The sequence below is a fragment of the Ursus arctos genome, unplaced genomic scaffold, assembly GCF_023065955.2.
Source record: "Ursus arctos isolate Adak ecotype North America unplaced genomic scaffold, UrsArc2.0 scaffold_12, whole genome shotgun sequence".
Taxonomy (NCBI): Eukaryota; Metazoa; Chordata; class Mammalia; order Carnivora; family Ursidae; genus Ursus; species Ursus arctos.
In genome coordinates, this window is record NW_026622786.1 from 4247759 (window position 1) to 4274619 (window position 26861).

Sequence of the window (26861 nt, forward strand, 5' to 3'; positions counted from 1 at the left end):
TGAGAGCTTTTCCTGTAAGGTCAGGAAACACGACAGGGATGCCCACTCTCACCACTATTGTTCAACATAGTACTAGAAGTCCTAGCATCAGCAATCAGACAACAAAAAGAAATAAAAGGCATCCAAATTGGCAAAGAAGAAGTCAAACTCTCTTCCCAGATGACATGATACTTTATGTGGAAAACCCAAAAGACTCCACCCCAAAATTGCTAGAACTCATACAGGAATTTAGCAATGTGGCAGGATATAAAATCAACCACAGAAATCAGTTGCATTTCTGTACACTAACAGTGAGACAGAGAAAGAGAAATTAAGAATCTCATTTTCAAATGCACCCAAAATCATAAGATACCTAGGAATAAACCTAGCCAAAGAGGAAAGGACTTATACTCTAAAAACTACAGAACACTTATGAAAGAAATTGAGAAAGACACAAAGAAATGGAAAAACATTCCATGTTCATGGCCTGGAAGAACAAATATAGTTAAAATGTCTATGCTACCCAGAGCAATCTATACATTCAGTGCATTCAGTATGGAAGGTCCTCAAAAAGTTGAAAATAGAGATACCTTAAGACCCAGCAATTACACTACTAGGTATTTACTCCAAAGATACAAATATAATGATCTGAAGGGGCACCTGCACCCCAATGTTTATAGCATCAATGTCCGCAATAGCCAAACAACAGAAAGAGCCAAAATGTCCATTGACAGATGAATGGATAAAGAAGATGTGGTATATATCTATACAATGGAATATTACTCAGCCATCAGAAAGGATGAAATCTTACCATTTACATCAATGTGGATGGAACTGGAGGGTATTATGCTGAGCAAAATAAGTCAGTCAGAGAAAGACAATTATCATATGGTTTCATTCAAATGAGGAATATAAGAAACAGCACAGAGGATCATAGGGGAAGGGAGTGAAAAATGGGATGGGAAGAAATCAGAGAGGGAGACAAAGCATGAGACTCTTAACTATGGGAAAGAAACTCAGGGTTGCTTCAGGGGAGGTGGGTGGGGAGATGCGGTAACTGGGTGGGGGGCATTAAGGAGGGCACGTGATGTGATGAGCACCGAGGGTTATACGCAACTGATGAACTACTGAACTCTACATTTGAAGCTAATGATGTACTATATGTTGGCCAATTGAATTTAAAGAAGAAAAAAAGAAAAGCTTCATGACATTGGATTTGGCAATAATTTCTTGGACACAACACAGAAGCATAGGCAAGAAAAGACAAAATAGACAAGTTAAACTTCATTGAAATTTTAGAACTTTTGTGTATCAAAGGATACTATCAACAGAGTAAAAAGGCAGCCCATGGAATGGGAGAAAATGTTTACAAATCATATTTCTGGTAAGGGATTGCTATCCAGAATATATAAAGAGCTCCTACAATTCAATGCACAAACACATGCACACACACAAACAAAATGGGCAATTCAAAAATGGGCAAAGGACTTAAATAGACATTTCTCCAAAGAAGATATACAAGTGGCCCATAAGCACGTGAAAAGATGTTTAACATCACTTGTCGTCAGGGAAACGCAAATCAAAACCTCAATGAGATACCACTTCACACCCATAAGGATGGCTATTATTTAAAAAACCCAGGGGCACCTGACTGGCTCAGTCAGAACATGTGACTCTTGATCTTGGGTTGTAAGTTCGAGCCCCGTGTTGGGTGTAGAGATTACTTAAAAGTAAAATATTTTTTAAAATAAAAATTAAAAACCCAGAAAATAACAAGGATTGACAAGGATGTGGAAAATGTAGAACCCTTGTACATTCCTGGTGGGAGTGTAAAATGGTACAGCCACTGTGGGAAACTGTATTGGCGGTTCCTCAAAAATTTAAGCTTAGAATTGCCATATGATCCAGCAATTGCATCTCTGTAGTTAAAGAAGTCAAAAGAGAAAAGAAGCTAAACAAACAAATTTAAGGAAAAAAGTTAAAGAGAAAGGAAGTGAAGGCAGGGACTCAAATAGGTATTTGTACAGCCATGTTTATACAGCATGATTCACCATAGCAAAAGGTAGAAGTAACCTGAGTGTCCATAGACAGAAGAACGGATAAACAAAACGTGCTATATCCATGCAATGGAGTATTATGCAGCCTAAAAAAGGAAGGAAACTGACACAAGCTACCACATGGATGAACCTTGAGGATGTCATGCTAAGTGAAATAAGCCAGTCATAAAAGGACAAATACCATATGTTTCCACATATATGAGGTACTTAGAGTAGTCAAATTCATAGAGACAGAGACTAGAATGGTGGTCGCCGGGGCTGGATGAAGGGGGAAATGGGGAGTTATCGTTTATTGGGTACAGAGTTTCAGTTTTGCAAGATGAAGAGTCCTGGAGATGGATGGCGGTGATGGTTGCGTGACAATGATGGACTTAATGCTGCAGAACTGTATACTTAAAATCGTTAAAATGGTAAATTTTGTTATGTATTTTTTTACCACAATAAAAACAAATGCGTTAAAAAAAAAAGGTAGTTCTAACTGTGAGCTTCAGGATTTTATTCCAGGCCCTTTCATCACTTGGATGAAAATCGTAACATCTTTGTTTCTGATTTAAAAAAATCAGAGAAAACCAATGCAAAGGATATTAGAACACGTTTCTAAGGATTCTGGGATAATAGATCACAATTAGTATTGAAATTAAAGAGGAATAATTGTACAATTCTGAATTCAAGATAAAAAATAAGCAAAAAATATATGGAATTAGGAGCGATGATTTGTTTTACATGCAAAAGATCTTGGGATTTTCATTCCCTAAAATTCCAAAGTAACCCCATAGTGGGGGGAGGTAAGCTTTGGCCTGTTAGAAGAAGTGTGTCTAGATAAAGAGAGACGACAGTCTCACCGTGCTCTGAGTTGACCAGGTAGTACGAGGGCACCAAATACTGTCTGTAGCTCTTAGCAGTGTACTTTCAAGAAGGTTGTAAACTGTAATAAAGCAGGATAAAACTATGGGACCTTTAGGAAACTCAAAACTGGACCTCATGGGTCTTGATTGATGAGCCAGGGGATTTAGCCTGGGAAGAAGAAAATTAAGAGGGACCTAATAACTGTTTTCAAGTATCTGAAAGGCTGGCATGTGAAATAAGGACTATCCTTACTCTGTATTTACTCATAAGGGCAAAATTGGGAGGACAAAAAGCTAAACGAAGCCTGATTCATTGTGTGCAAAATTTTCTAAATATTAGAACCGATGGCATTCAATAGCATGGCCTCCTGTTACTGGACGGTCACCTGCCAGGACTACTGCAGGGCAGGAGGTTGGTCCTTTCCAAAACCATGATTCTTTCAGTTTCTTGGTCTCAAAATCTTGGCATCGTGACTCCTCCCTCTTTTCTCCCCCAGTATCTGATGAAATCTTCGGGGTTCTTCCCTCACAGCTCTGTTGGCCCCACCCTTCACTCTTCATTGCCAGCAGCCTCCCCTCCTCAACCCTGGAGGACTTGTGCAAGCCACCAGTCAGCTTTCTGCTTTTGGGCTGCCCCTTGCTTCAGTCCATTCTGCATGTCCCTGCCAGACCCATTTTATACACTAATTATCTTATCATGTAATTCCCCTGGTCAAGACTGAAGAGTGGTTTCTACTGCTTCCCATATCGAGAGATTTCCTTTCTTGGCTTTTGGGGTCATTCTTCTTTCCCTCTCTTTTCAATTTCATTCTATTACTCAAATGACTATTTTGGTGAAGCTGTTCCTTTCAATGTCAACTAGTCTGATCTTCTTCCCCTGTTCATTCCCACTTCCATTCCCTCATTTGTGTTGTCCCTCTGTGTGTCCTCCACCCTCAGCTTTATTATAGGGACCACTTCATGTACCACAACAACCATGGCATCTTTCCTGGCCATCCAAATCCACACAGATCCTTCATTTCTCTCATTCATTTAACAAGTATTTACAGATTCTTCTTAGAATGTAAGCACTGTGGTAGATGCTGGTGAATACGTGGTAAGAAAAATTCATTTCTTGACTTCATGGAGTGGGTGAGATAGACTAAACAATTTCTATAAGGGACACAAATGGGATATTGTGATACAAAATGGTGTGTGTGTGTGTGTGTGTGTGTGTGTGTGTGGTGGGAATGGGTGGGTGTTCTGACAGGTAATCAGAAAAAGACTTTCTGAGGAGGTAAGAAATAAGCTGGAACCTAAGGAGGTGAAGGCATCAGCCACTGGGAGGGTCCAGAGTCAAGAGCATGCTAGTCGGAGGAAACGGTGTGTGTGAGTCCGGAAGCATGAAGAAGAGCTTGGCACACCGGAGATACTGGACGTAGAATGGTTTGGCTGGAGCATAGTGAGTTAGGGTAGAAGGGCATGAAGTGAAACTGGAGAGGTGCCTGGTGCCTGGTAGGCCATGTGAAAGATCTTTGATTTTATATGAATTGCGCTGGGAAGCCTTTAAAAATCTTTAAGGAAGGAATTGATGTATATGAGCTAAACATTTTAAGATTGCTCTATGTGGAGAGTAGACTGAAGAACAGCAAGACTGGAAACAGAAATTAAGAAATGAATGGAGGGGCACCTGGCTGGCTCAGTCAGAAGAGCCTGCAACTCTTGATCTTGGGGTTGTGAGTTTGAGCCCCACGTTGGGTGTAGAGATTACTTAAATGAATTTTAAAAAAACTTAAGAAAAAAAAAAAAGAAATGAGTATAACAGACCAGGTGAAAGATGGTAACTTGAACTGGAATGGAAAGAAGTAGATAGATTTAAGATATGTTTGGAAATAGACATAAAAGGATTTGCTTGCTGATGGTTTCCTGTGAGAAGTAAAGAATTCAGAATGACTCCCTGTGTCTGACCTGAGAACTAGGTGGCTGGACCTATATCATATATGAAGATTAGATGTGGGGGAAATTCAGAAGTTAAGTTTAGGACTTGTTAAGTTTGAAGTGCCTGCAAGACTCTCACAAGCCAGTGTCAGGGTGCCAGGTGACTCTACAAGTCTAGAACTCCTACGAAAAGGCAGAGAGGGAGATAGAAATTCTAGAGCTATTAGCATACAGCTGGTGACTGGATGAATTAGAAGAGTAAGCAGAAGGCCTAGGACCAAGCCAAGGGCCTGTTTGTATGATGATGGGAATGATTGAAAGCAAGGGCAGAGATTCATGATGCAGGAAGGGGGTCAGAGGTATAACCACGAGACCAGTAACTTCATTCTGGATGGCCCTAGTCTGTCTTTCTTGGCTAATGCAGTAATTATTTCAGTATGTAATATGAACACGGACTATGGTGAGGTGGAGAAAAGAACATGGTCCTACTCTGTAGTCATTGCTGGCATGTATCTTCTCAATGAGACGTGTGTACGTTCCTTGCAGGCAAGTACTGCAACTTCCTTATGTTCCCCTGTGCCCAGCACAGTGCAGGGTATAAAGTGGGTGCTCAGTACTTCTTGATTAGGTGGTGGTTAAACCTTATAAAGGCCCTTGCTGAAACCATGGACTCTGTTGCACAATGCTAAAGATCATTTCTTGCCGGGGCCAAGTGATGCCTGGTACTTTGTATGGATATGATCTTTGTATTTCCTTACTGGTATTATTACACTTTTAAATAGTAATGATTATATTTTAAAGGCCTTGCAGGCACTAAGAACAACAGGAATGAAGAGAATTCTAGGGATTCTCTAGCTTCATTGACAAGGAAAAAACAAACGAACCTTCACGGCAGCGTGTTGACATTTCAAAACTGGCATTTAATTATTTACATACCTTAGTACATTAAAGGTACATATACGGTTATATAAATAAATCACTGTGTGTATGTGTGTGTGTAAAAATTTTTAATAGCACAACTACTGACAGCTAGAATAAAAAACTTCAAAGCCTGGGAGAACTTTTGCAGTTGGGGAACAAAATAAGTCACAGTAATCCATGATTTCCTGTAACCAAAGTGGATTTTTTCAACCTGTTCTTTGGAATCCCAGTGTCCTTCATAACTGCTTTGGGCTTTGAGGGGCTATTTTGCAAGGGAAGACTGAGTTCTTGTAGGTTTGGTGAAATAGCTGCATTTTTCCGTGCCTTAAATATGTGTGAGGATATCATTTCTGAACCTTCTCTTATCTTCTCTGTGATCATATACTCACCTTCTTCCTCTAGCAGTGTGGGTTGCCAAGCACGACTAAGCACTGAGCCATTTGGATTGAATGCAAGGTGCTGGGCCCGGCTCGGCTGCATTTGATGCTGAGAACCGAGCAGCCAGAAGCCTGTATCCAGAGCTCTTGTAGCCCCGCTGAGAGCTGAACGCTCCTGCTCGGATCAGATTGATAGGGGCGGATGGGCAGGAGTCTCCAGGGAAGGAAGCTCACGGAGGGTTTCCGTGTGGGAAGCGAGGAAAATGAAAGCTCCTGGAAGCTTGGTAAAGATGAGAAATAAACACAGGCTCCCAGGAGTCTTTAACAGAAAGAACTTGGGCTGCGGCAAAAAAAAAAAAAAAAAAAGAATCTTGAAAACTTCAGTCCGTCCTGAACACTAACGAACTAGACACTGAATAACATTGAGATTTGTAAGTTCCCTCTGCCCTCAACTCCAGCTCCAGACACTGGAGAAAAGAAGAGGGCGGCTAGTATAGAGCTGCGCGCACGCCGTATGGTATGAAGAACCAAACTTCCCAGAGCCGAGCGTCGTCCCAGACCCGTCCCCGTCTCGCGCCACAGCGAAGACCTGCACCTTGCTTGGGCTGGATTTTTTCAACCCGTTCTTTGGAATCCCAGGGTCCTTCACAATTGCTTTGGGCTTTGAGGGGCTGTTTTGCAAGGGAAGACTGAGTTCTTGTGTGTTTGGTGTTTTTCCATGCTTTAAATATGTGTGAGGAAATCGTTTCTGAACCTTCTCTTCATCTTCTCCGTCTGTGATCATATACCCTCCTTCTTCCTCTAGCAGTGCGGGTTGCCAAGCACAACTAAGCCCGGAGTCAGGAAGTTAACAGTTGGCGTGTGGTCACCTGTAGGCAGAAGACAGATAGCGTCTGTTATAGTAAACCAGATAAAGAGCCACGTTAAAGACAGAGACGATTTTTATTTCTACAATCCTCATAGCATACCTTCTTTTTGACCTAGTTTATTAACTCCCTCCAAGACAAAACGTTTGGCCACAGACCAGTTTTTGTGCTTTACAAACTATTTGCTTTAGAATGTGTCGTTAGAATTTTATCACCAGATTAAGATGCCATGACTTTTCTTAAATACAAGGGCTTGCGACTTTGAAAAACAGTTACTGGTCTAGGTGAGAGAAAAGGAAGTGGCAGTAAGGCTCGAGTTCTTTAAACAGCACAGAAAATACAATTTAATGTTTTTTAAAGCAAAAGAGATGAGTTTGTGAGCTGAAAGATTTTGCAGAATAAACAAGTCTTTGCAAGTGACCTTCCCGTGTTCTCCCACCCCATCCCCAGCCCGTCTCCCACACCACAGCACACTCCCCTCCTGAGGGGCCAAGATGATCAACTGAGTCCCTTGCTTAAAACGTTGATGAAGTTCAGGCCCCTCAGTGGGACACACCGGGCTCCCCGTGACCTTTCCCCCTTTGCTCATTTCTTACCTCCACCTCCTTTATAGCACCCATCCAGTTTCAAGAGGCAGGCCTTTGCTACACCCACTTCCTCTGTTTAAATGCCAACCACCACCTTCCACCCAGGGAAAAAATCACCTTCCCATTGGGGCTTCATGGTGCTTCCTCTCTGGCCGACTGCACTCTGCACCATCGCCGCAGTAACGACTGTACTGTTCTCTAATGATCAGTTTACGCACCTGTTTGTTCGTCCCAGCCTGGGCACGGTTCTGGACACACAGTAGGTGGTGGTTGCTGAGGAAATGAGTCCTTGTGTTAAATACAGCTTCCCTGTCCTCTCAGCACTTTGAAAGTTCTCAGCAAAGGAAAAGGAAATGACTAAAGTGTAGACCGTTTAAACGGAACACTGCCAGCACCCTGGCTGGGGTACCCCCCTGCCTCCGGGGAGGAGGAAGAAGGACTGAGGCCCAGAGCCCAGTACTGCTGTGGAGGTGCTGTGATTTCTCTAGTTTACAACAGCCAGGACCGGCTACATAACCTGGGGGGCCCAGGGCAAAATGGAAATGTGGGGTTCCCTGTCCAAAGATTATTGAGAATTTCAGCGGACCAAGCCGAGGCTCAGGGCAGCTGCACAGGTCACACACAATGAAAGCTGGCCCTGTTGACAGCAGGAGAATAGGGAGGCTGAGAGAAATTTTGGATCAATTTTTTTTAAAGAGTAGCTTTAAATCTGCAAATTTGTTTTAGAATTTCTATTTTCTCATGCCTTACCCCCCATAAGACCCCTACAATTATTTATTTTCATTTAGAAGTACATATTCTTTCAACATACTTATTTTATTCCACGTTGTTTTAGGAAAACATACTCTTTGTTAGTACTTAAGAAATAATGCTATGATCCACACCCCACCACTTAGCCCTGAAATGAAGTAACACATCATTATTGTATTTCCTCCATTCAGTCCCCCAATTTGGGGGAGACTGGCTGGGCTCGCACAGGATTACGTTAACATGAAATATCTTTATCAACCTTTTGTTAATTTGTAAAGATTAGTTCTCCATGCAATAGCATCCAGTCTCTGAAATGTGATTTTATTTCACAGCATTCTTAGTAAATTAGAAATTGTTCTGTTTAAACCCCAAATGAACTTAGTTTATCAGATATCATCGTGATGAAATGTTGTTGGTATCCGCTGACAACGTAAATGAATGAAGATTTATGAAGGAGTCTTTTCAAAACTCAACTACTCTGTGGTGGGCCGCTCCTTTGCACTGCTGCACGTTCTCCAGCAGGGGGCCGCGCGAGCCGTGCCACCTCCCCAGCTTCTCCCAGCAGGGGCCACCTCGCTCCAGCCCACCCTCGCCTCCCTCCCTCCTAGGGACAGCAGGAAGGGGACCACGCACTGTCAGTGAGCACAGCAATACTAGGTGCAGCAGGGAGCGGGGCCACCCAAGAAGCCAGTCCAGTGGACCCATGCCAAGTCGCAACCTTCCTTGGTTAGGGCTCTCATTTCCCGTTCCCCATGCTTAGCTGTTTCGCTGCTCTCTTCCATATACCTCAAAGCCAGAGAACCGAGGAATATGGCTAAATTCATGAAACAAAACGCTCATTTTACTCTCCTAAGGTAAACTTTTCACCATGCAGGACCATCTGAACAGATCTGATTGTGCCAGAATTCTTACACTTGAGCTCCACTTTCTCATCTGCAAAGGAGATGATTACCACCTCCTTCTCAGGCCCCTCAAAGATTCGCGTGAGCAACACCCGGAGGTGACTGGTGAGGGAGATGCTGCAACAGTCGTCTCGCTTCTGTCGCCTGGGGCTCTGGTGCTACTGAGACCACACGGCCGCCGGCAGTGGAAGAGAAACCGGCTCTCGAACACACTTGTCGGAGAGAGAAAGTCGCGGGAAGAACTCCCACTATAGAACACAGGCAGAGCCCAATTTGTGCAAGTTTGTCTGCAGATGACTCTGCACCTGCCGCTCCTCGCTTCTCTCTCACCTATGAACAAACACGCGCACAGACGCCCACTCACTCAGCTAAAAACGCCTAGGACTCAAAGAACTACCCACGCCAGAACAAAACCAAGTGCACAGAAACACCAACAGCCAGGGCTTCAGACAGGTACCTCGCAGGATGCAGTGCTGCGCGGGGGGGGGGGGGGGGGGGGGGGGGGGGGTGGGGTGGGGGTACGGGCCAAGCCCAGGCTGAGCAGAGCCCAGAGGGGATGCCGATGCCGGGGAAGAGAGACAGAAACCCACGGACTGTGGACAACCGTGATTTGCAGGCACAGTAGTAATGTTTTACCTTAGCAAGATCCAGGGACACTTCAGAGCTTATACAAATGACTGAAAATATACCTTCAACCTTAATTACTTCACACCATTAAATTGGCTCTCACAGAAATTCCTGGTAAAGACCATTGATTACCTCTAGAGGTAAATTTCAGCACTGGGGCAGGGCTGCTCCTCGGCCTCCAGCTGGGCTTCCATGAGGGAGGTAGGACAGGTGCACGGGATGAATCTTCGAGCGGTTATTCCTCCTCCGCAGCGAAGGTGCCTCACCTGCACTTTTGTCTGCTTCCCCTAACCTTCCTCATCCACCAGCCCGATACAAAGCGGCTGCGCTTCTTGGGTCACGTGGCAGCTACCGTGCCCAATACTAAGCAAACAGGAATCCAAATGAACCAAAAAGGCAGTTGGATTTTGTAAGAAACAATATATTTTATTTTTCTGACACCACAGCTCTGGTGAGTGGTTTTGTACCAAATTTAATGGAGGTTACACAGAACGTTTTACGCATGGGAGGGGGAGGGAAAGGAAGGAACCACAAAATTAAAAACAAAAACAAAATCCTGGATAGCTTTTAGCATCTGTTCCACTCCCACATTGATAAAATTCACTTGGGAATTCCTAATAAAAGGAGAACATAAAACAAGGCGGGCAGGGAAGGGCGTGTCGGGGAAGAGAAAGGAAAAAGAAGACCACTGAGCATCCCAAGCACAGGCCTTTCCCTCCCGGAGCCGGAGCCCGGACGACACTCAGCCTGGAAGGCGAGGCTTCCTTGGATTTACTTCCCCCAAATAACACCGTGTATTGCAGCTGCCAAAGGGAAACAGGAGGAGAGCAGGGGTCGTCCGCGGCGGGGCAGGGGGGAAAGAAACACACTTAACCAAGGAGATGGGGGAGGGGGAGGGGAGGGAAACGGAGAGAAAAACGTGAAGGTGGGTTTGCAGACTGGGAGAGACAGACAAGTGCCGGAGAGCACTCGAACTGAAAAACAAACGTCCTAAGCTTCATTATTTTTAAAAAGAAAAATCTCCCCCCTCCCCCCACCCCTCGCTGAACTTAGTTCCTTTTTTTGTGCTTTTCATTAATACTCTGCTCTGAGGTCGTAGTTTGGTTTTTTTTCTATACACTGGAGTTGAAAGAAAATAGTCCAAAGGTCTGAAGATGGGTTCTCCACCTAAAGTAAACAGCCCAGCATTCCTGTTCTCCTCTTGTCCCAAAGACTAAAGTCTCTGCTAAAATCCCTTTTACAATATAGTACAGTACACACAAAAATAAAGCCCAAAGCAAAAACAAAACCAGAAAAGAATCCTGGGAGAAGCCAGTCCAAAGGACGTAAACATACAGAGAACGGTGCAACACATGACCGATGGCAATTCTCAAAGCACAGCTACAGATTCCCAAAAGTAGGTGCCATCACGGGATACCCAAGTCCACAAAAATAATTTTTAAAAAATAAATCTTAAAAAAAACACACCTGTTGATTAAATGAATCATTTGTTTTCAGGTAAATCCGTACATTCTCGAGTTCCCCCCTCCCCCAAAGCAGCCCTCGGGTCTCTGTTCTCCTATTGCATGACCAACAGTACTCCTGGAACTCCCTCAAAGCAGCTCTCAGGACCTGGAATCTCATCTTGACAAGGATCGGCACATCCAATCTTAGCAGCTTAAAACATCATGTTTCCTGGGTTGCCAGGTCCTTGGCTAAATCCACCCATGCCCACGTCAGCAGCCATGCCCCGGGGCCTCATCTGTGGGGGGATCATGATGTTCTGTTGGGGTCCCATCATGCCCTGCATGGACATCATCATGCCTGGAGAGCCCACAGGCCCAGGGTGGGTGTAGAGCCCCGCAGGCCCCCGATCCTTGCCCGGAATCATGCCCACGGCAGCAGCTGGATTGCTCATCAGGGTGGGCTGGCCGGGCATTGTAGATTGTGCTGGTGACATCATCCGATGGTGAGGTCCCATCATGCCTTGCTGGAGAAAGGCTGGTGGTCTCATTGGGTTGTGGCCTGGCATGGATGGGGCTGTACCAAGAGGGATGTCCGGAGTTCCCACTGGCCCTGGACCTCCCATGCCAGGTAATGCTAGTCCCATTCTGGGGGCTTGTTCACCCATCATCCCCTGCATGTGCGAAAACCCAGGTCCAGGACCCTGGGGCTGTTTACGGCCTGGGACTTCCCCTCGAGGGAAATATTGCAGTGTCTGGCTAGGCTTCTCAGATGGAATAATGCGAGACAGATCGAACTCTGGTATTCCGGTGGCTCCAGGTCGGATGACCTCCTGCAGATCTGGGTCTGTAAACACCGAAGGCATGCTGTTCCCCAGGACGGCGAAGGAGTCAGGACCCCCGGGGCCTCCAGGCTTGCAAAGTGCTGCATCTGCTGAACTCTGAGGCAGGGTGCTGGGGCGGCCAAGGGGGCCTTCTCCTGGGAAACCCATACCTCCTGGGAAGTTGCCCTGCCCCCCACTGGGGCCATTGTGAGGGAATGGAACCTGCTGTGGAGGAGACTGTACTGGAGGGAAGCCCTGGGGGAAACCCATCCGTCCTTGAGGTACCATCGGAGGCTCCTGGGACCCGTGCCCCATGATGGGATTGTGTGACATCAAGCCGGGCCCCATTGGGACCCCATGAGGAGGTATGTTCGGTCCCATGGCATTCGGAGAGGGCATCTGATTGGAGTGAGAAAGTGGCTGGGTCATTCCCATTGGGCTGAGGGTTGGCATCGGAACCACGGGGTTTGGACCTGAAATTCGAGGATTCTGTGTATTAATGCCCATGCCTAGAAAAATAAAGATATCAAAGGAATCACCTTAACCGAGAGCAACTTAGAAAAACTCTAATAAATCTAATTAACAACAGCAACAACAAAGTCTTCGTGTATCAAATGTGCAAAGGACTCTGCTGGGAAAACATACAACCCAAAATCCCTGCCCTCGACAAGATGAAAATACATTTTGGAGCATACAAGCCAACAGCTCTACAAGAGGATATATTCTGAGTCTTAAACTGTACGACATAAGGGTACGAAGAACACAACTAGGAAGAAAGCCTCCTGTGTGGGAAGTTACAAATTAATATGCAAACCAATTTAGCCTTCTTCATTGGAGACACTGTTTAACATAGAAGGAGCGAATTTGTCTGAATGACTTAAGTATGATCCTCTTTGGAGAAAGAGGGTTGGTTAATCAGTCCTGCAAGTCCAAGAGTCAGAAATAACAAGGAAACCAAACAGTCCTTTACCAATTGACATTTGGCATTATCTTTTTTATACTGCCTTACAAACAGAGCATTCCAAACTCTAGGGTATATGAAACGTTAACGAAATGATAGTTTGTAACAGAAAAGGAAAGCGTGTTGGCTCTACTATAGTCTCCGGGACACCTAAGTATTTGGTTTCTCTATAGATTTACCACTGCGTATGGTGAGGACGGTGCTTGCTAGGAAACGGGGGCTTTCCCCTGTCTGAAATCCTGTGGCTGCCTGTGGTTGGAGGCTTCCCTTCCAGAAAAACACTTACGAACTAAAGCCATTGCGATCAGCATGTTAAAAAGAAACGGCTTTCAGTATTGCTCCAGGAGGATCCCCATCCCACTCCTACCCCCTCAAAAGGGAAAAAAGAACCCATCTTGGTACACAGAAGCATCAGAACTTCTGTAAGGAACTGTAAGAACTCTAAGGAAACCTGCTTTCTAATAAACACACCGAATCAAAGGAATGCAAAATTGCTTTCGTTTTCTTCCTCTAGCCAAGACACTTTAATTCTACTGATGGTACTCTTTCTCAACTCATTCCACTTCCATCCGTTGAGGTCTGCAGCCGTCGAAAACACAAGCGAGAAGTCTCCCTTTTGTCTAACACTGGCTCTGCATCCTAGCTTCCTGATTTCTTACCTGGCATATTATTCATTGATGGCAAGTTGGGAGAACGCGCTGGAGGGGAGTCGTCATCGGAGCTGGCCACAGTCTTGATGGCGTCGTGGTATAAAGGGGTAGAACTGGGCATTGCGAACTTGGACATTCGAGACATCATAATAGATAGCGGGTTCTGGGAAAGGGTCGGCTCTGGAGGCATGGTGTAAGGTGTACTAGAGGGAAGACTTCCAGGGATATTCACAGAGGCAGACTGGCTGGCTGTAGGAGGTGGGGGGCCACCTAGAACAAAGCAAAATAAAACAAAAACGGGCAGGGAATTAGATTCCTCTCGAAGGCTACTGGGCCCTATGGTTATGAACTAGCAAGGCCAGGAATGAGACAGATGAACAGTACAGTGTTATTAGACCCAGGACACAAATCATCAGTCTTCCAGTCAGGCTGTGTGTGTGCGCAGAGGGGTGACTGCACGCGATACGGAGGGGACAGAGCAGCAGACGGGAAGAAAACACACCAAGAATGCGCTAGAAACAGAACTTCAAGCTTGGGAAAAGCATGCTTTAGGGACAACTATCTTCCTGAAAAGAATGTGAATGCAGCAGATCTCTCCCTGGCCCATCACAATTCAGAATCCGACTCGGGGACTTGGTAAGCCAAGGAGCCAGACCAGCAACCGACCCCAGGTGCGAAGTGCGTCGCCCTGCACACGCGCTTGATTTGCACGACCAAGACGTCTGAGCTAAAAAGTTCCGAGGTGGCTGTTGCACTGTCCCGCTTTTGTGAACCGCTACCCAACTGAGAGAGAGACGCCTGAGCAGGGCAGGTACATCTTCTATCTTATTCTGAGTCTAGTTTCTCTCCAGCGGAGACAACACGGACCTAGTATTTACACCTCGGGGCTCATCTTCCACTGACCACCTCTGGTCCCAGTCACAAAACCACCATCATCAGCGAGAGCTTCTCCTCGGAAGAAAATACTGATAAATTGCCCCTGATCTGTGAGAACAGCAGTCTACCAAGGAGAAGGTTTGGGTAACTCTCTCTGTGGTCAACATGTATTTATGAGAACCACTCTCAGCAGCCTCCCCTTTCTGCTTAGGATCACACACAGAGCCTGTGGACAGCCCCTTCAAGTGGGCGGGTCTCTATTTAAAGAAGCCACATTTACCCACTGTCAAGGCATTTTATTTCACCCCACGTGTTCACTGTGCAAATGTAAATTACTCCACGAAATGACACAGGCTTCCCATTTTCCCTCTTCCTTGGAACAGTCCTATCTGACAAACCTATTCTGCACTAAGAGCCGCCTATCTCTGCCAGGATCGGACACTTGCGTGGAACCCTGTGGAAGTACTGATCATGCACCTGGCCACAAATACGTCCTTCCGGGCAAAGGCCACCTCCTCCGGTTGCATAATCTAGTTAGGACAGTTTTCTTAAAGTACATAAATCAGGCTTTTGCAATCTCCGGCTACAAGGTGCAACTGCAAGGATGCGAGCATACTGACCTGACTCTACACTGCCCAGCATGGCTGGGGAGGCCATGGTGAGGGGTGCTTTATGGTTTGGAGGGATCCCGGGACTCTGAAGGGGAGGTTTTGGAGAGGAGGTCCATCCAGGTGACGGGGCAGGAAGTGATGGAGACTTGAGGTGAACAGGCGAAGCAGCAGCAGACCCCAAGACAGGGGGGGACTTAATGGAAGCAGCAGCAGCTGGGCCCGCCAGCATGCCTGCCAGCTGCGATGGAGTCTGGGGGGACTTGAGGTTCCCCGAGGGCGAGCCCAGCATTGGTGACTGGACTTGGCGCATCGTGGGAGATTTCAGAGGGTTAATGCCTGGGGAATGTACCTGGCTGCCTGCCACAGATATATCCAAGGGCTTCCGCCCCAGGCCACGCTGAACTGGAGGAGCTGTGTTGAGGCTAGTGGGGTTACTGGAAGGGTTGAGAGGTAGTGGTGGCATATGACTGAGCCGGCTGTTAGTCCTTTGGTCGGGCCCAATTGGTTCTCTGAGATTCCGCAAGCCACTGTTGCTGCCTGGACCCTGAGACATGGGAAGGAATGGCCTGGGGCCCATGCCGTACTCTTGCTGGGGGTGCTCACCAAAGGGCAGGGGCACCATCTTCTGCTGAGCGGGCAGCATGTCTGCGCCACCTGGGCGTAATTTCATCATCTCCTCAGGGCCCGCCCCAGCCTCTCTCATCTTCTGAGGTATCATCTGAGGGTTGGATCCCATGCTGACGTTTAGACTGACATCTCCCTTCATCCCACTAGGAACCATCCCAAACTCAAGTTCCCGACCAGGGCCCATCTGCGGGGGCATTCCTTTGGGAAAGTCACCCCTGGAGGGACTCAGAGGGCCCTCAACGGGTATTCGAGGGAAAATGGGATTATTCCCAGGCTCCATGTGTCGCTGGGAGCCTGGGATCATCCTGTTCATCTCCACGCTGGGCCTGATGCCTTCTATGCTCATCCCCGGGGGGAGACCCAGCTGTTTCTCCGCCAGCTGCTGTTGGAACATCTCTTCGGACAATCCTTGGGGGTTTGGGAAGCGCTCCCCTCGGCCAGGACCACTGAAGACACCCTGGCCAGGCGGGAAGTTTCGACCATCTGCGATTTTTGGCACATCGTCTGGCCAACTGACTCCAGAAAGACCTGGTCTAGATGCTGGGTTGGGGACGTTCGGCCCCTCCATTTCCGAGTTGATCATCCCTGCAAATCCAGGGAGGCGCATCTGGCTGCCCGGCATGTTGGGGTGGGGAGCCATGCCCCTCGGGGGCAGAGAATGGGGCATGTTGATCCCATCGGCAAAGGGCTCTGCCCCGCCAGGCCCCCAGCCTTCACTGGGGGCCATCTGGTACGGAGGGGGAGGCCCTCGGACCACGCCCCGAGGCCCATGCTGATGGACCATCATGTCCTGGAGGGAGCACTGCTGCACCACCACTTGCTCCTGCTTCCTCCTCTTCTCCTCATAAAACTCCTGCTGCAGTTTCAGCCATGCTATCTGCTCGGGGGTCATATGGTCCAGGTGGTCGGGTCCCATGGGCCCAGCCTGGGAGTTCATGGAAGGTGGAACCATTTCATCCGGAGAGAAGGGCACATCTCTATGTCCTTGAGGGCCAAATGGAGCTCCCACATCTGTCCGGGGCCCGGGGCCCTTCCCTAGGCTTTGGGATTGAGCCATCATGGCCTGTATTGGCCCTTCTGGTTTTTTCTGAGGTCCATCTAGTACCCCAGTATTCTGCTGGGGTCCCCCACTTTGTCCTCCCGTGAATTCTTTCTCGTCGGGGAAAAGCATACGTTGGATATCTCGGAGCGTTTGTAAGGAGCGCTCCCGATGTTCCAGCTGCTCCTGAGACAGTCCATCGGGGTTCTCTCCCAGTGTGGGGGGCTCGCCACTGGACACTGGTGGAGGTGGAGGGGCTTTGGGATCTGCTGAAGAGCTATTGCTCCCCTGGGAGACAGGGGTCACTGCTCGGTTATTGGGTGTTGAGTTTGGCCCGGTACCGTCTGGGGGCAGTGGAGTGGAGCTGGCAGGACTGCCTACAGAAGCAATCAGTTTGTTTTCTACACCAGGACTATCCCGGTCCAGGGGACGCGGGGGTGCAGCAGGCTTGGGTGCTGGTGCCGGAACGGGTGGAGTCGGCTGCAGTCTGGTATTCTGAGACGAATTCTGGTCCTGGTTGGCTGGAGCTGGGGGCTGTTGTGGGAGGGGTTTTGGATCATTCCGAAGGGCAGATATCTGTGTGTTCTGAGGATAAACGAGATTTTAGAAATCATTGGTAAATTGTACAGAAAGGCAATTAAAAAGGCAAGACATGTTATAAAGGATTTGTCCCAGTCCCATAAATCTATTCTGACATTTGCTGTAGAAACTGCCCATGGTCAACCCCACTCTGGACATGGAGCCGTTCTGATTTTTTTCTTCCACTTTACTGTCAAATGGCATCCTCTTTCCCTTGCTGAAGATTAGGTTTCAATAACTTTATAAGCATGCCAGGGGAGAGCCACTCTGCCAAAGTGAATACATTTGAGTATCTATTTCGAGGAACAGGTTTGATATCACATGTCTACTGTGTGTTTCTGATTCAAAGAGAGATTAGTTTCTCGGTATGTGGGAGGCTGTACCTAACACCTTTTTCTTTTCCCCGAAAGTACAACTGGGTCTGTAGGCTTCTCATTGTCAATCAAGAGGTCTGATGTTTTCAGCTGAAAGAGAAAGTACTTGTCACTTACAGCTCTGTACTCCACCAGCCAGAGGAAGCAGGTAGGGCCGCTCTGTTTCCGTGTCCCCTCTGGCATGGTGACTACCAAAGTACTCCTCTCCTTGAGTTTCCAGGGGGCCTGACAGCTCTGGTTTCTGTTTTCAGTTTGTGATCACTGATTCCATAGTCGATAAGAATTTGTACATTAACTTTAGTAAGATAATCCGCAGGCAGGAAGCGTCTGCGGAGAAATCTGAGGCTATCTAGCTCACGGTGTCTCTCGATCTGTTCTTTCCAATAGGCAGCACACTGCCCTTCTTATAGGTTGGAGGACAGCCTCCCTATGATTTATGAAGTACCAGTACAGACACTACACTAAGTGCCGGTGAAAGCACCCTCCCCGCAGTAGGTGACACGGATGCTGTGAGTGTCTGGAAGAGGGATGTATGTGTGCTGGGGCTGAACCTTGGCACCGATGACGGTGCTGAAGGGAGGGTCCTGAGGAAGAACAGAAGGGCCCGGCCTACGCACCCCATCTCAGGGGTCTTTCGCCAGCCTCCAGCGAGCCGCATGGCCCCTTTTTTGATGTTCATTTATTCCTACTTGCTCACTTAATCCAGTCTGTATTTCCAAACCCCTGAGGCTCTTCCTTACCTCCCCACTTGCTCTCTGGAATGTTTCCCTGTGTGCAAATTTGTACACGAATCTTTTTATGTGTATCTCTGCATCGAACAGTCTGTGTTGCATAAATACAAAGACTATCTTTGAGTGTTCACATTCTGTGGGTATGTATGTAAATGTTTCCCTTGCAGGTACCCAGGCACAGATGTCTGCAGACAGAGACCGGGGTGGGAAAGGCTGGCCGAACGTGCATGACTCTGCGTGCTCTCGGTGTCTTCCGTGTCCCTGACTCCCTCGCTGTAGTGTGGAGGTCACCTTAATTTTCCTTCCAGTGCCATTTTAAGTTTGGGATTGCTGGCCAGCTTTTTTTTTGTTTGTTGTTTTGTCTTCGTGTCATGTGACCAGGACAGAAGCAGCAGTTTAGGGCCACCTTTTGATTCTAGATTGGGAGCAGTGGTGATTTGATTATTCCCAATTCCATCCTTAACTCCTTTTCTGACTCCTTTCAGGATCAGAAAAAGTAGAGGTGAAAACTATAGTTAAGATCTGTGGCTAAGTCCATCAAATATTGGTTTGCATTGCACTATTCCCTGTGCGTTCCAGGGCAGTTTAAATTTTAAATGTTATATATACATATGTATAAAATTTTTAAGTATAAATAAAAATATACCTACATTTTAAATGTTACGCACATCCATCCTCTACCCTTCTCGAATAGCACAGATGTATGAGGAACGTGAAATGCTCTAAGTCTAGGAAAGCCAAGCTCTGTTGTGTCCATGGACAGGGACTTCACTGATACATGACATCGACAAAAATATCTATTTTATCTTGAATTGTCATTTCACTCACTTATTGCTACTTAACTTTTCCCATGTCGAGGACCCCACCCAGTACTGGATTTTATGTTTCCTGAAAGCAGGGACTGCATCTTGAACCTCTTAATGTCCCCACAGCATTCGGTGGGATGCCTTGACAATGCGATTCACAGCAACAGCTTTTGGTTCCATGTGGAATGCTCCATGTACTCAACCACTGTGTGCTTTTTCTAATGCGGTTCACGGCAGGTACTTAAGTTCCAGACAGGAGACAGACTAACGTTTATTATAATTTTGGAAATATCAAGTAATTAAAAGCATTCAATGGTCCTCTCACTTTGAAGTAAGAATCATTTTGGAAGTCATCGAGACTCTAATTACGGTATTATCAGCATGTGCTGTGGTACTGCGGCTTTACTTATTCCTGTTCTATTCTGCGACTAACTCAAGAGCGTTTGTTAGTTTTTAAAAATTTGCCCTGTACCCAGGGTCCGAATTCAGGTTTTCCCACAGATGGCAACATGAATGGAATCGAAGAGCTTCATACAACTCCTTTTTTATTCTGGGTCTTCCTCTCCTAGCAAGCCATCAGCATACCAGCCTGCTAAAGGAAAGGCCAGTACAGCGTGACCTGCCTGAAACCACGCCATGCCACGAGTAGGTGAGACGCCCGGAATGCAGCTTATACCATCAAGACTACTCGCTGTCAGTGACATTCCCCATCTCCCACCTTTATGGCCACCGTAGAGCCTTTAAACCGCACTCCACTTCCAAAATGGCCTACCAGAGGGGCTGTGCTTCGCTCTGCCTTGCTGTTAGAGATGTTCTGGATGTGAAAAGAGACGATAGTTTCAACCTGGCCCTTCAACACGGCTTCTGCAGCTCTGCAGAGAAGAAAGAGAGGCACACACTACAACTTGCTTCTGTTCCACTACCTGTAATTCCAAAGCACTTTAACCCCACACTGAACTTGTGAGAGGGGAGGGAGGGCGGCTCTGGGTAGAGCCACCAGAAATGTTGAGTAAGAATCAAGAAACACAGGTTTTCATTATCCGCGTCTATCATTTACCACCAGACTTCTGAAATCCAATGATAGCCATTAGCAAATCTCGAAAGAGACATTAAAAAAACCCCACGATTTTCTCCTTCAACCAGTACACTGTGGTAGGTGTTTTACAGAATCCTAGTTCAAAACCCCAACCATGAGGAGCGAATGTGAACTCTCACAACACCTCATGATAATCTAAGGCTGTGGAAATTCACTCGGTATGTATAAAGGGTAATTCACATTCTCTATAAATGACGTCAGTCACTAAAAAATCTGCCGACCCATCCACCAGAAACATAGGTACCCAAATGCTCACAGTAGTTATCTCTATGAATTCTAGACATATTTTTCTTTTTGGTGTATCTTCTAATTATTCTAAGATAGACACATATTACTTGTGTTATTTAAAAAAGAATGCTAAGTTACAGAAAAGTGCATATTGTGTAATCAATCTCTTTCATGTTTAAAAAAGATATATATGTATATTATAAGCATAAAAACTTTCTGGAAGGAAAGCCAAAGAAGTATTATCAGTGGCTGCCTCTGGGGAGAGAGGGTAGGGAGGTTTCATATTTTCTTTTCTTTTACCCTTTTCTGTACTGTTAACTTCAAGTGATAATAACACCAGTGAGGGGAAAACAAGGATTAATCTTCAGGGGAATAAGAACTTAGCTGTCCAAACACACAGCGAGACACAGCCGTTAACTTACTTATTGGCCATCTCAGTAGAAAACACATACACCACTTTGGCGGGAGTCTTCTGAGCAGGTGTGGGCTCCGGGGCAGTAGTCTGGCCATGGGAGGGGGTGGAAGACCTGGGGGCTGTAGCATTGGACGGGGTCATCGAGTGCGGCGTGTGCTGGGAATCCTGGGACTTTATGTGGTCAGCAGAATTACATTCTAAAAGAATGAAAAGACTCGTGTCACAGAAAGAACAAAACGTCTGCCAGCATTTACAGCACCACAACACAAACCCACCTCGAGAATTTCAAGGAGGAAGTACCCTGCTAAAAAGAAACCTCTCCACCTCATAAAAACTCCAAAACGCTTTTCCCGAAATGACGAATTACAAAGCACTCTTCCCCCCACCTCCTTACTTCTCTATTACGCACCCTTCAGACATTAGTGCAAACGTCCCTCCTTCCTGGAAACCTTTTGGAACCTCTTGGACCCCTGTGAGTTGAACCCTTAGCCCCCATATCCTCTGATTTCAGCATTTATCACACTTTTATTGTAACTGTTTAATGATCTGCTGTCGGGGTGCACTCAAATTCTTGGGGACAGCAACTACACCTTGCTGACCATGCCCCCCAGCACCCAGCACAGCGCTGGCACTCCTGACAGGCCTCCCACAAATACCTGAGGAAGGAAGGAAAGACAGGGCAGCAATCACCCAGGTTTTCATTTCTAATTTGGGATGGTGGGGGAGGGGGTCACCCTTCCACTCCTGGAATGCGACTTCATGCTCTGGCCTGTGGTTAAGATCTTTGGTTTTATACTAGGAGGAAAAACAACGGAGGCCACAGCCGCTGGCCCCACAGTCTCCCCGGCTGGCTCTATTCTGCCGCCTCCGCTGTTTCTACCCCAGGTAGTCACTCAGTCCTGCCACGCGGGAATCAGCGGTGACAAACCCCCACCAGTGCCAGCGCCTCCTCTCGTGCCTACGACTCTGGCAAGGTGGTGGCCAGAGAGCACAGGACCCAAGTCTGAGAGGGTTGGTCTGACCGAGAAGAGGAGATGCCAGGAAAACCGCTCCAGTGTGGGCCACTGGCAGAGACACACTGAGCTTGATGCTGACGTATACGTAGCAGGGAGGCCAGAAACAGCCATAAGAACGTGGTGAGGACCGTGGAACATCCTGCCATGAGCCCCGAAACACGGCATCGTCCTCAAGAACAAGAGCAAGGTGGTTCCGAACCGCTCTTCAGTGAGCAGGAAAAGGAGGAGAAACAGCTCATCTGAATGGACTGCGGCGGCTCCTGAGCCTGACACCTACTCTCCCCACCTGGCTGCCGTGAGGCTCTCCGGCACCCACCAATGTCAGAGGCCTTCCCTCGGGAACACCTACTTCCCTCTGAGTCTCAAAGATCTTATAGACATACCTTTAACGTCAGAGTCATCGTTTGGAGTCCCAGGATCTCTCTGATCAAAGGAGTCGGCGGAAATACTTCGCTCCCTTTTCCCCTTGCCCTTGGCACCATTTCCAGCCCCATTCTTCAGCCCCATGCTCCCACCTGGGCCAGGGAGTGCTTTAGGGGTATGGCCCCCACTCTTGGAGTCACAGGGGGATGGCTGGGATTGGCTGGCTGAGCCCCCCTGTTTACCCTGATTGGAGAATTTGGAATCCAGCTGGGGGTTTCCAGATGGGGACATCACTGTAGGGGGACGGACCATCACCTCCTGCTTTGACTTAGGGCTACTAAAAGAGACAAATAATAAAGGGAGATCAGATGCCGGATACAGCTGGTCAGCCCAAATCAGGGAGAAGCAGTTTCTCAAGTAGGTCAAGGAGACGCAGAGGACTAAGCAGCCACTGCACCTTTCACCTCAGTTCCTTCCTCGCTCCAACCCCACTCTCATCTTGGCGCTAACCGAGAGGAGGCTCAGGCAGAGTAGCCTGCCAGGTCTCAGGAACCCTAGAGTCACATGGGGACCCATCTCTAGGGCTTCTGTCAATAAAGGACAATGGTTTCTATGTACATAGAGAAGTGACTCTCACACTAAGACTAGCTCAGAGTAAACAAACAGGCATCGTTAAGATCAAAATACTACCCACCCCCTGGCTGAGGACAAGGAACAGCTGTAACAAGAGCCTAGTTTCCCTGCTGGAAAACACGAGCAGGACCCAGAGAGCGTGAGAGGAAACCCTCTGGTGAGTGGCAGGTCAGGGAAACCCTCCCAGATACGAAGCCCTCCCTCCAACAAGCAGTATCACACACCAGGGCACATACGCTCACCGGTGCCCCAAGGGATGAGGAAAAATTCTTTTAAAAATATCAATTTAAGTACTGTGGAACACTAGAAAAGGCTTCACAGCGGGGGGCTGGGGGTTGGTGCTGGCGTCCTAGGACCCTAGGCCTCCTCACCTCCCAGGCCTCGGTTTCCTCACGTGCCAGGGTTAGTACACTGTATTGGGTGGACTCTAGGGTCCCTTCTTCGTGCTCTGGGGAGTGGGGAGCAGTGCTAAAGAGGTGCAGTCAGAGAGTAATGGGCAGAAGCGTAACGGTGGAAAACTAACAGAAAGTCTGACTGCACTGTAGCCTGTTTACTACTCTATCCCTATTTACTTGTCTGTTTTCTCTTCCTTTCCCCACTCGGGTCTCATCTGCTTCCACTTCAACACGATGCTCCCTCAACGAGTGCTTGCGGTCCACCTAGGACACCCCCAAGGGCAGCTGGGCAGGCCCCAGCCCTTACCTCTGTGTGTTTCCTGATGGAGAGTTCCTCACTTTAGGGTTACTGGAATGCATTGATTGAAATCCTGAGCTCGCAGTCACAAACAGGGACGGGCTCACCGAGGTCCTCTCGGGCAGCAGCAGACACAGCTGCTGAGGGCAGTGGCCGCGGCCCGCTGCTTACTGGGGGCGTCCCTTAGCGCTGGCCACCTGTACGCCTTTTTCCTCTTTGTTTTTCTCTGCTGTGGAAGTGGGTCCTTTCCCCTTGCAGCTCCAGCATTCTCTGGGTGTGTGCCTCCTGCTGCCAAAGGAAAATCTCGCATCTCCAGGGCGCACTATGGGAAAAGGCCACCCAAAAAGAGGTGGGAGCAAAAACACAAGAAGACATAAAACACCCTTACAACAGGATCAAAGGTAAAGCAGCACTAGCCAACTCAGCGATGCAGCAGCTAGATCACTCCTCAGCTTCTGATGGGGTTAAAGGAACGGCGGTGTTCACGCTCTGGCGCAAGGGCAGCTAAGAGTGACAAGACTTTCTGCCAAGCACACGAGCCTCCCACCAAGCATCATGTACCAGGCGCTTGTAAGCAGACGAGAAAAATATTTTATCTTCAGCCATACAGTCTCCCTTACATTTCTCTACCTCCAAATACAAACCCGTCAAACACTTGGGTTTTTCTTTTCTCAAAACAATGCTTGGAACCCACAGGGTACTCCAAATCCAGGGCGACTATGTGGTGTTTAGCCTTGGATGGCAGACAATGGCACTGAGATGTAACTAACCCATCCCAATTCCAAACCACGAAACAAATTAACCTATGTTTATATTCTCAGGCCTTTGCGGTGGAGAGCCACTGGAGGAGGGACTTCTGACGTCAGCTACTGAGCCAACACCAAGTACAATCAGTTCTGCCCCCTGACTTCCATGATCTTTCTATTAAATTATGCCAAGAATGTGTCTTGCGTTCTCACTGTTCAATGACAGGAACCCCAGGCATGGGTGAGCATGGGAATGATCCATAATGCTGAAGGTAAAAGAACATCTTTGAAAGCTAAGATATTTTCTGAGCCAATTTGCAAGGCTAATTTGAAGCATAAAGGTCAAGAAAATATTCCCAAACCTAGCCAGAGAACAAATGAGAAAGCCTTTTCCTTAAGGAAGCCCAGACTAGTTCAGGGAAAACCAAGAGACACTTTCAGTCCCTTCCCCTTCCAGGATAGGTCCAACATGGTTTTCTGGTAACCACTGTCCCCTCAAGTCCCTCTTCACCTTCTGCTATCTTGCCACTGGGATACAGGACCGAAGGAGGAGGAGACAAGATGGAGGATTCGTGGCTGAGAGCTCTATTCCAGGTTTTGGCACCGAACAGGATCACTGTCAAGTGTTAAATGCTTATTTCTTCATTTGGAAATTTGCAACAGTAGCAGCTAGTTTACCTGAGACACTGAAAGGAATTTATGGAAGTTCTCAGTTCACCGCTTATGTTTTTTTTCTTTTTAAGTGACAAAGTCAGGAAAAAGAACTAGAATAAAACGTTATGGAATGTTTCTATGCCGACCTTAGGCGAAAACATCCTAAAAATCATTTGGTCTTGATTACATTTAAAGTTGTATTTTTATCCCCCACCACCTTTACCTTTTTTTTTTTTTTTCAGTTTAAACTATAAAATTGATCGTGGTTGTCAAGTTTGACATGCGTGATCATAAACCATTTTGTAACCTCTCGCTACACATCAAGAATCACTGGTAAAAGAGAAGTAGCAAATGAATCGTGCATGGACAAAGCCATCAGAAAACATTTACCTCGGGAACAGAAAAGCAGTTACCATGTAGGTAGTCCCCTTCTGTAACTTCTGGTACTTTCTGTCTGCATCACGCATCCTAGCACTCAATCATACGTCATACTGAGTAAAGTTCTATGTGTATGTTTTATCTCCCAACGAAGGCTATGTTCTTTGAAGACAAGAATCTTGTTTTAAAGTTCTTTGGCTTGTCTATAATAGTCAGCATGATGCACTCAGATGTGGTTGGACCCTCTGTGACTTACCCAGCTTCTCCCAGAACAGAAACACCTGGCATTGTGTTGCACTCTTTTTCCAAAGGAACTCTGAACATATTACAACTATCAAATCGCCTCAATCCGCCAGGCATTTCTGATGAGCCGGTAGCAATGATTATTTCTAGTAATCCTGTGAGCATACAACACTTTGATTTCAAAGAACTCCTACAGACAGTCTCTTGTTCTCGCGAGTTGCTCCGGCTTGATCAACAGGCACTGTGCAAACGAGCAGCGGAGCGCACAGCAACGGTGGGCGTGGCTTCTCCCAGGTTTGCCCTCCTCGCAGCCACCTCCTTACCATGACTTTATGGGTGGAGAGACAGCACAGGAGGCCGAGACAAGCATGTGGCCTCACTGAGAACTGGGGAACAAAAGCCAGGGTTTTCAACCCCTGATCTAGGGGAGTTGTTGAAGCAAGTCACCCTAGCCTTAGCCTTGGACGAGCAAAGAAAATCCTCCAAGCGTCTTACATAGTTCCAGAGACTGAAATCAGGCTCTTTGCGTCTACACTTGCAGGGTGCTGCTCAACTGTTTACCTTAAGAACTGGAAAAGCTCTTCCCCAGAAGATGCTTCATTACAGCCACACACCGATTTTTTTCCTGCCCTATAAAGAAAGCTCCTAATTTTAAGATCTATTTATTCAATGTTTCTCCCTTTTCTTCTTAGATACAATTTAAAATTCTTCCTAACTAGGTGTCAGGCACTCTTTTAAGCACTGTCCCTACATACTAAACTCACTGAACACAGCGCCAGGAGCCAGGTACTCCTACTCTCCCTACTTGAGAGATGAGGAAACTGAGCCTCTGAAATGTTTAGCCGTTCGCCCGAGCAAGGTGGGTCATCCCTGAGGTAGCCATACCCCAGGACATGGGAGAGCTGGCGCGGGGCCAGGCACCCCGGCTGTGCTCTTCGCCACTCTGGTGCCTGTCCAGATGGGGACTTGGTGGGCAAGGGGAGCCAGTGCACGGAATAAAGTGCTTAGCAGCCCACATCAGCGCGCGGGCGAACTTCTACCAGGATGA

The 26861-nt window shown here is 47.2% G+C and overlaps 2 protein-coding genes across 4 annotated transcripts; both read right to left on the reverse strand.

Annotated features, from left to right (window-relative positions):
* Window positions 1-10233: 10233 nt before the first annotated feature.
* Window positions 10234-23883, reverse strand: BCL9 (BCL9 transcription coactivator). 3 transcript variants are annotated; one of them, XM_048220380.2, is made up of 7 exons: window positions 23802-23883; window positions 22709-22803; window positions 21095-21284; window positions 20121-20220; window positions 15202-17443; window positions 13715-13975; window positions 10234-12603 (listed from the first exon to the last, which is right to left on the reverse strand). In XM_048220380.2, the coding sequence occupies exons 1-7, from the start codon at window positions 23852-23854 to the stop codon at window positions 11486-11488; spliced, it is 4059 nt and encodes a 1352-aa protein (XP_048076337.1). In that variant the 5' UTR covers window positions 23855-23883; the 3' UTR covers window positions 10234-11485. The 3 variants fall into 3 exon arrangements, with proteins under 3 accessions (XP_048076337.1, XP_048076335.1, XP_026344866.2); XM_048220378.2 differs by having other exon boundaries at window positions 10234-12567; window positions 22487-22803; XM_026489081.4 differs by having other exon boundaries at window positions 22487-22803.
* A 12-nt stretch (window positions 23884-23895) lies between these two features.
* On the reverse strand, window positions 23896-24102 carry LOC130543411 (uncharacterized). The gene has a single exon (XM_057310329.1). It carries the CDS (start codon window positions 24100-24102, stop codon window positions 23896-23898), a length of 207 nt encoding a protein of 68 aa, XP_057166312.1.
* Window positions 24103-26861: the final 2759 nt, after the last annotated feature.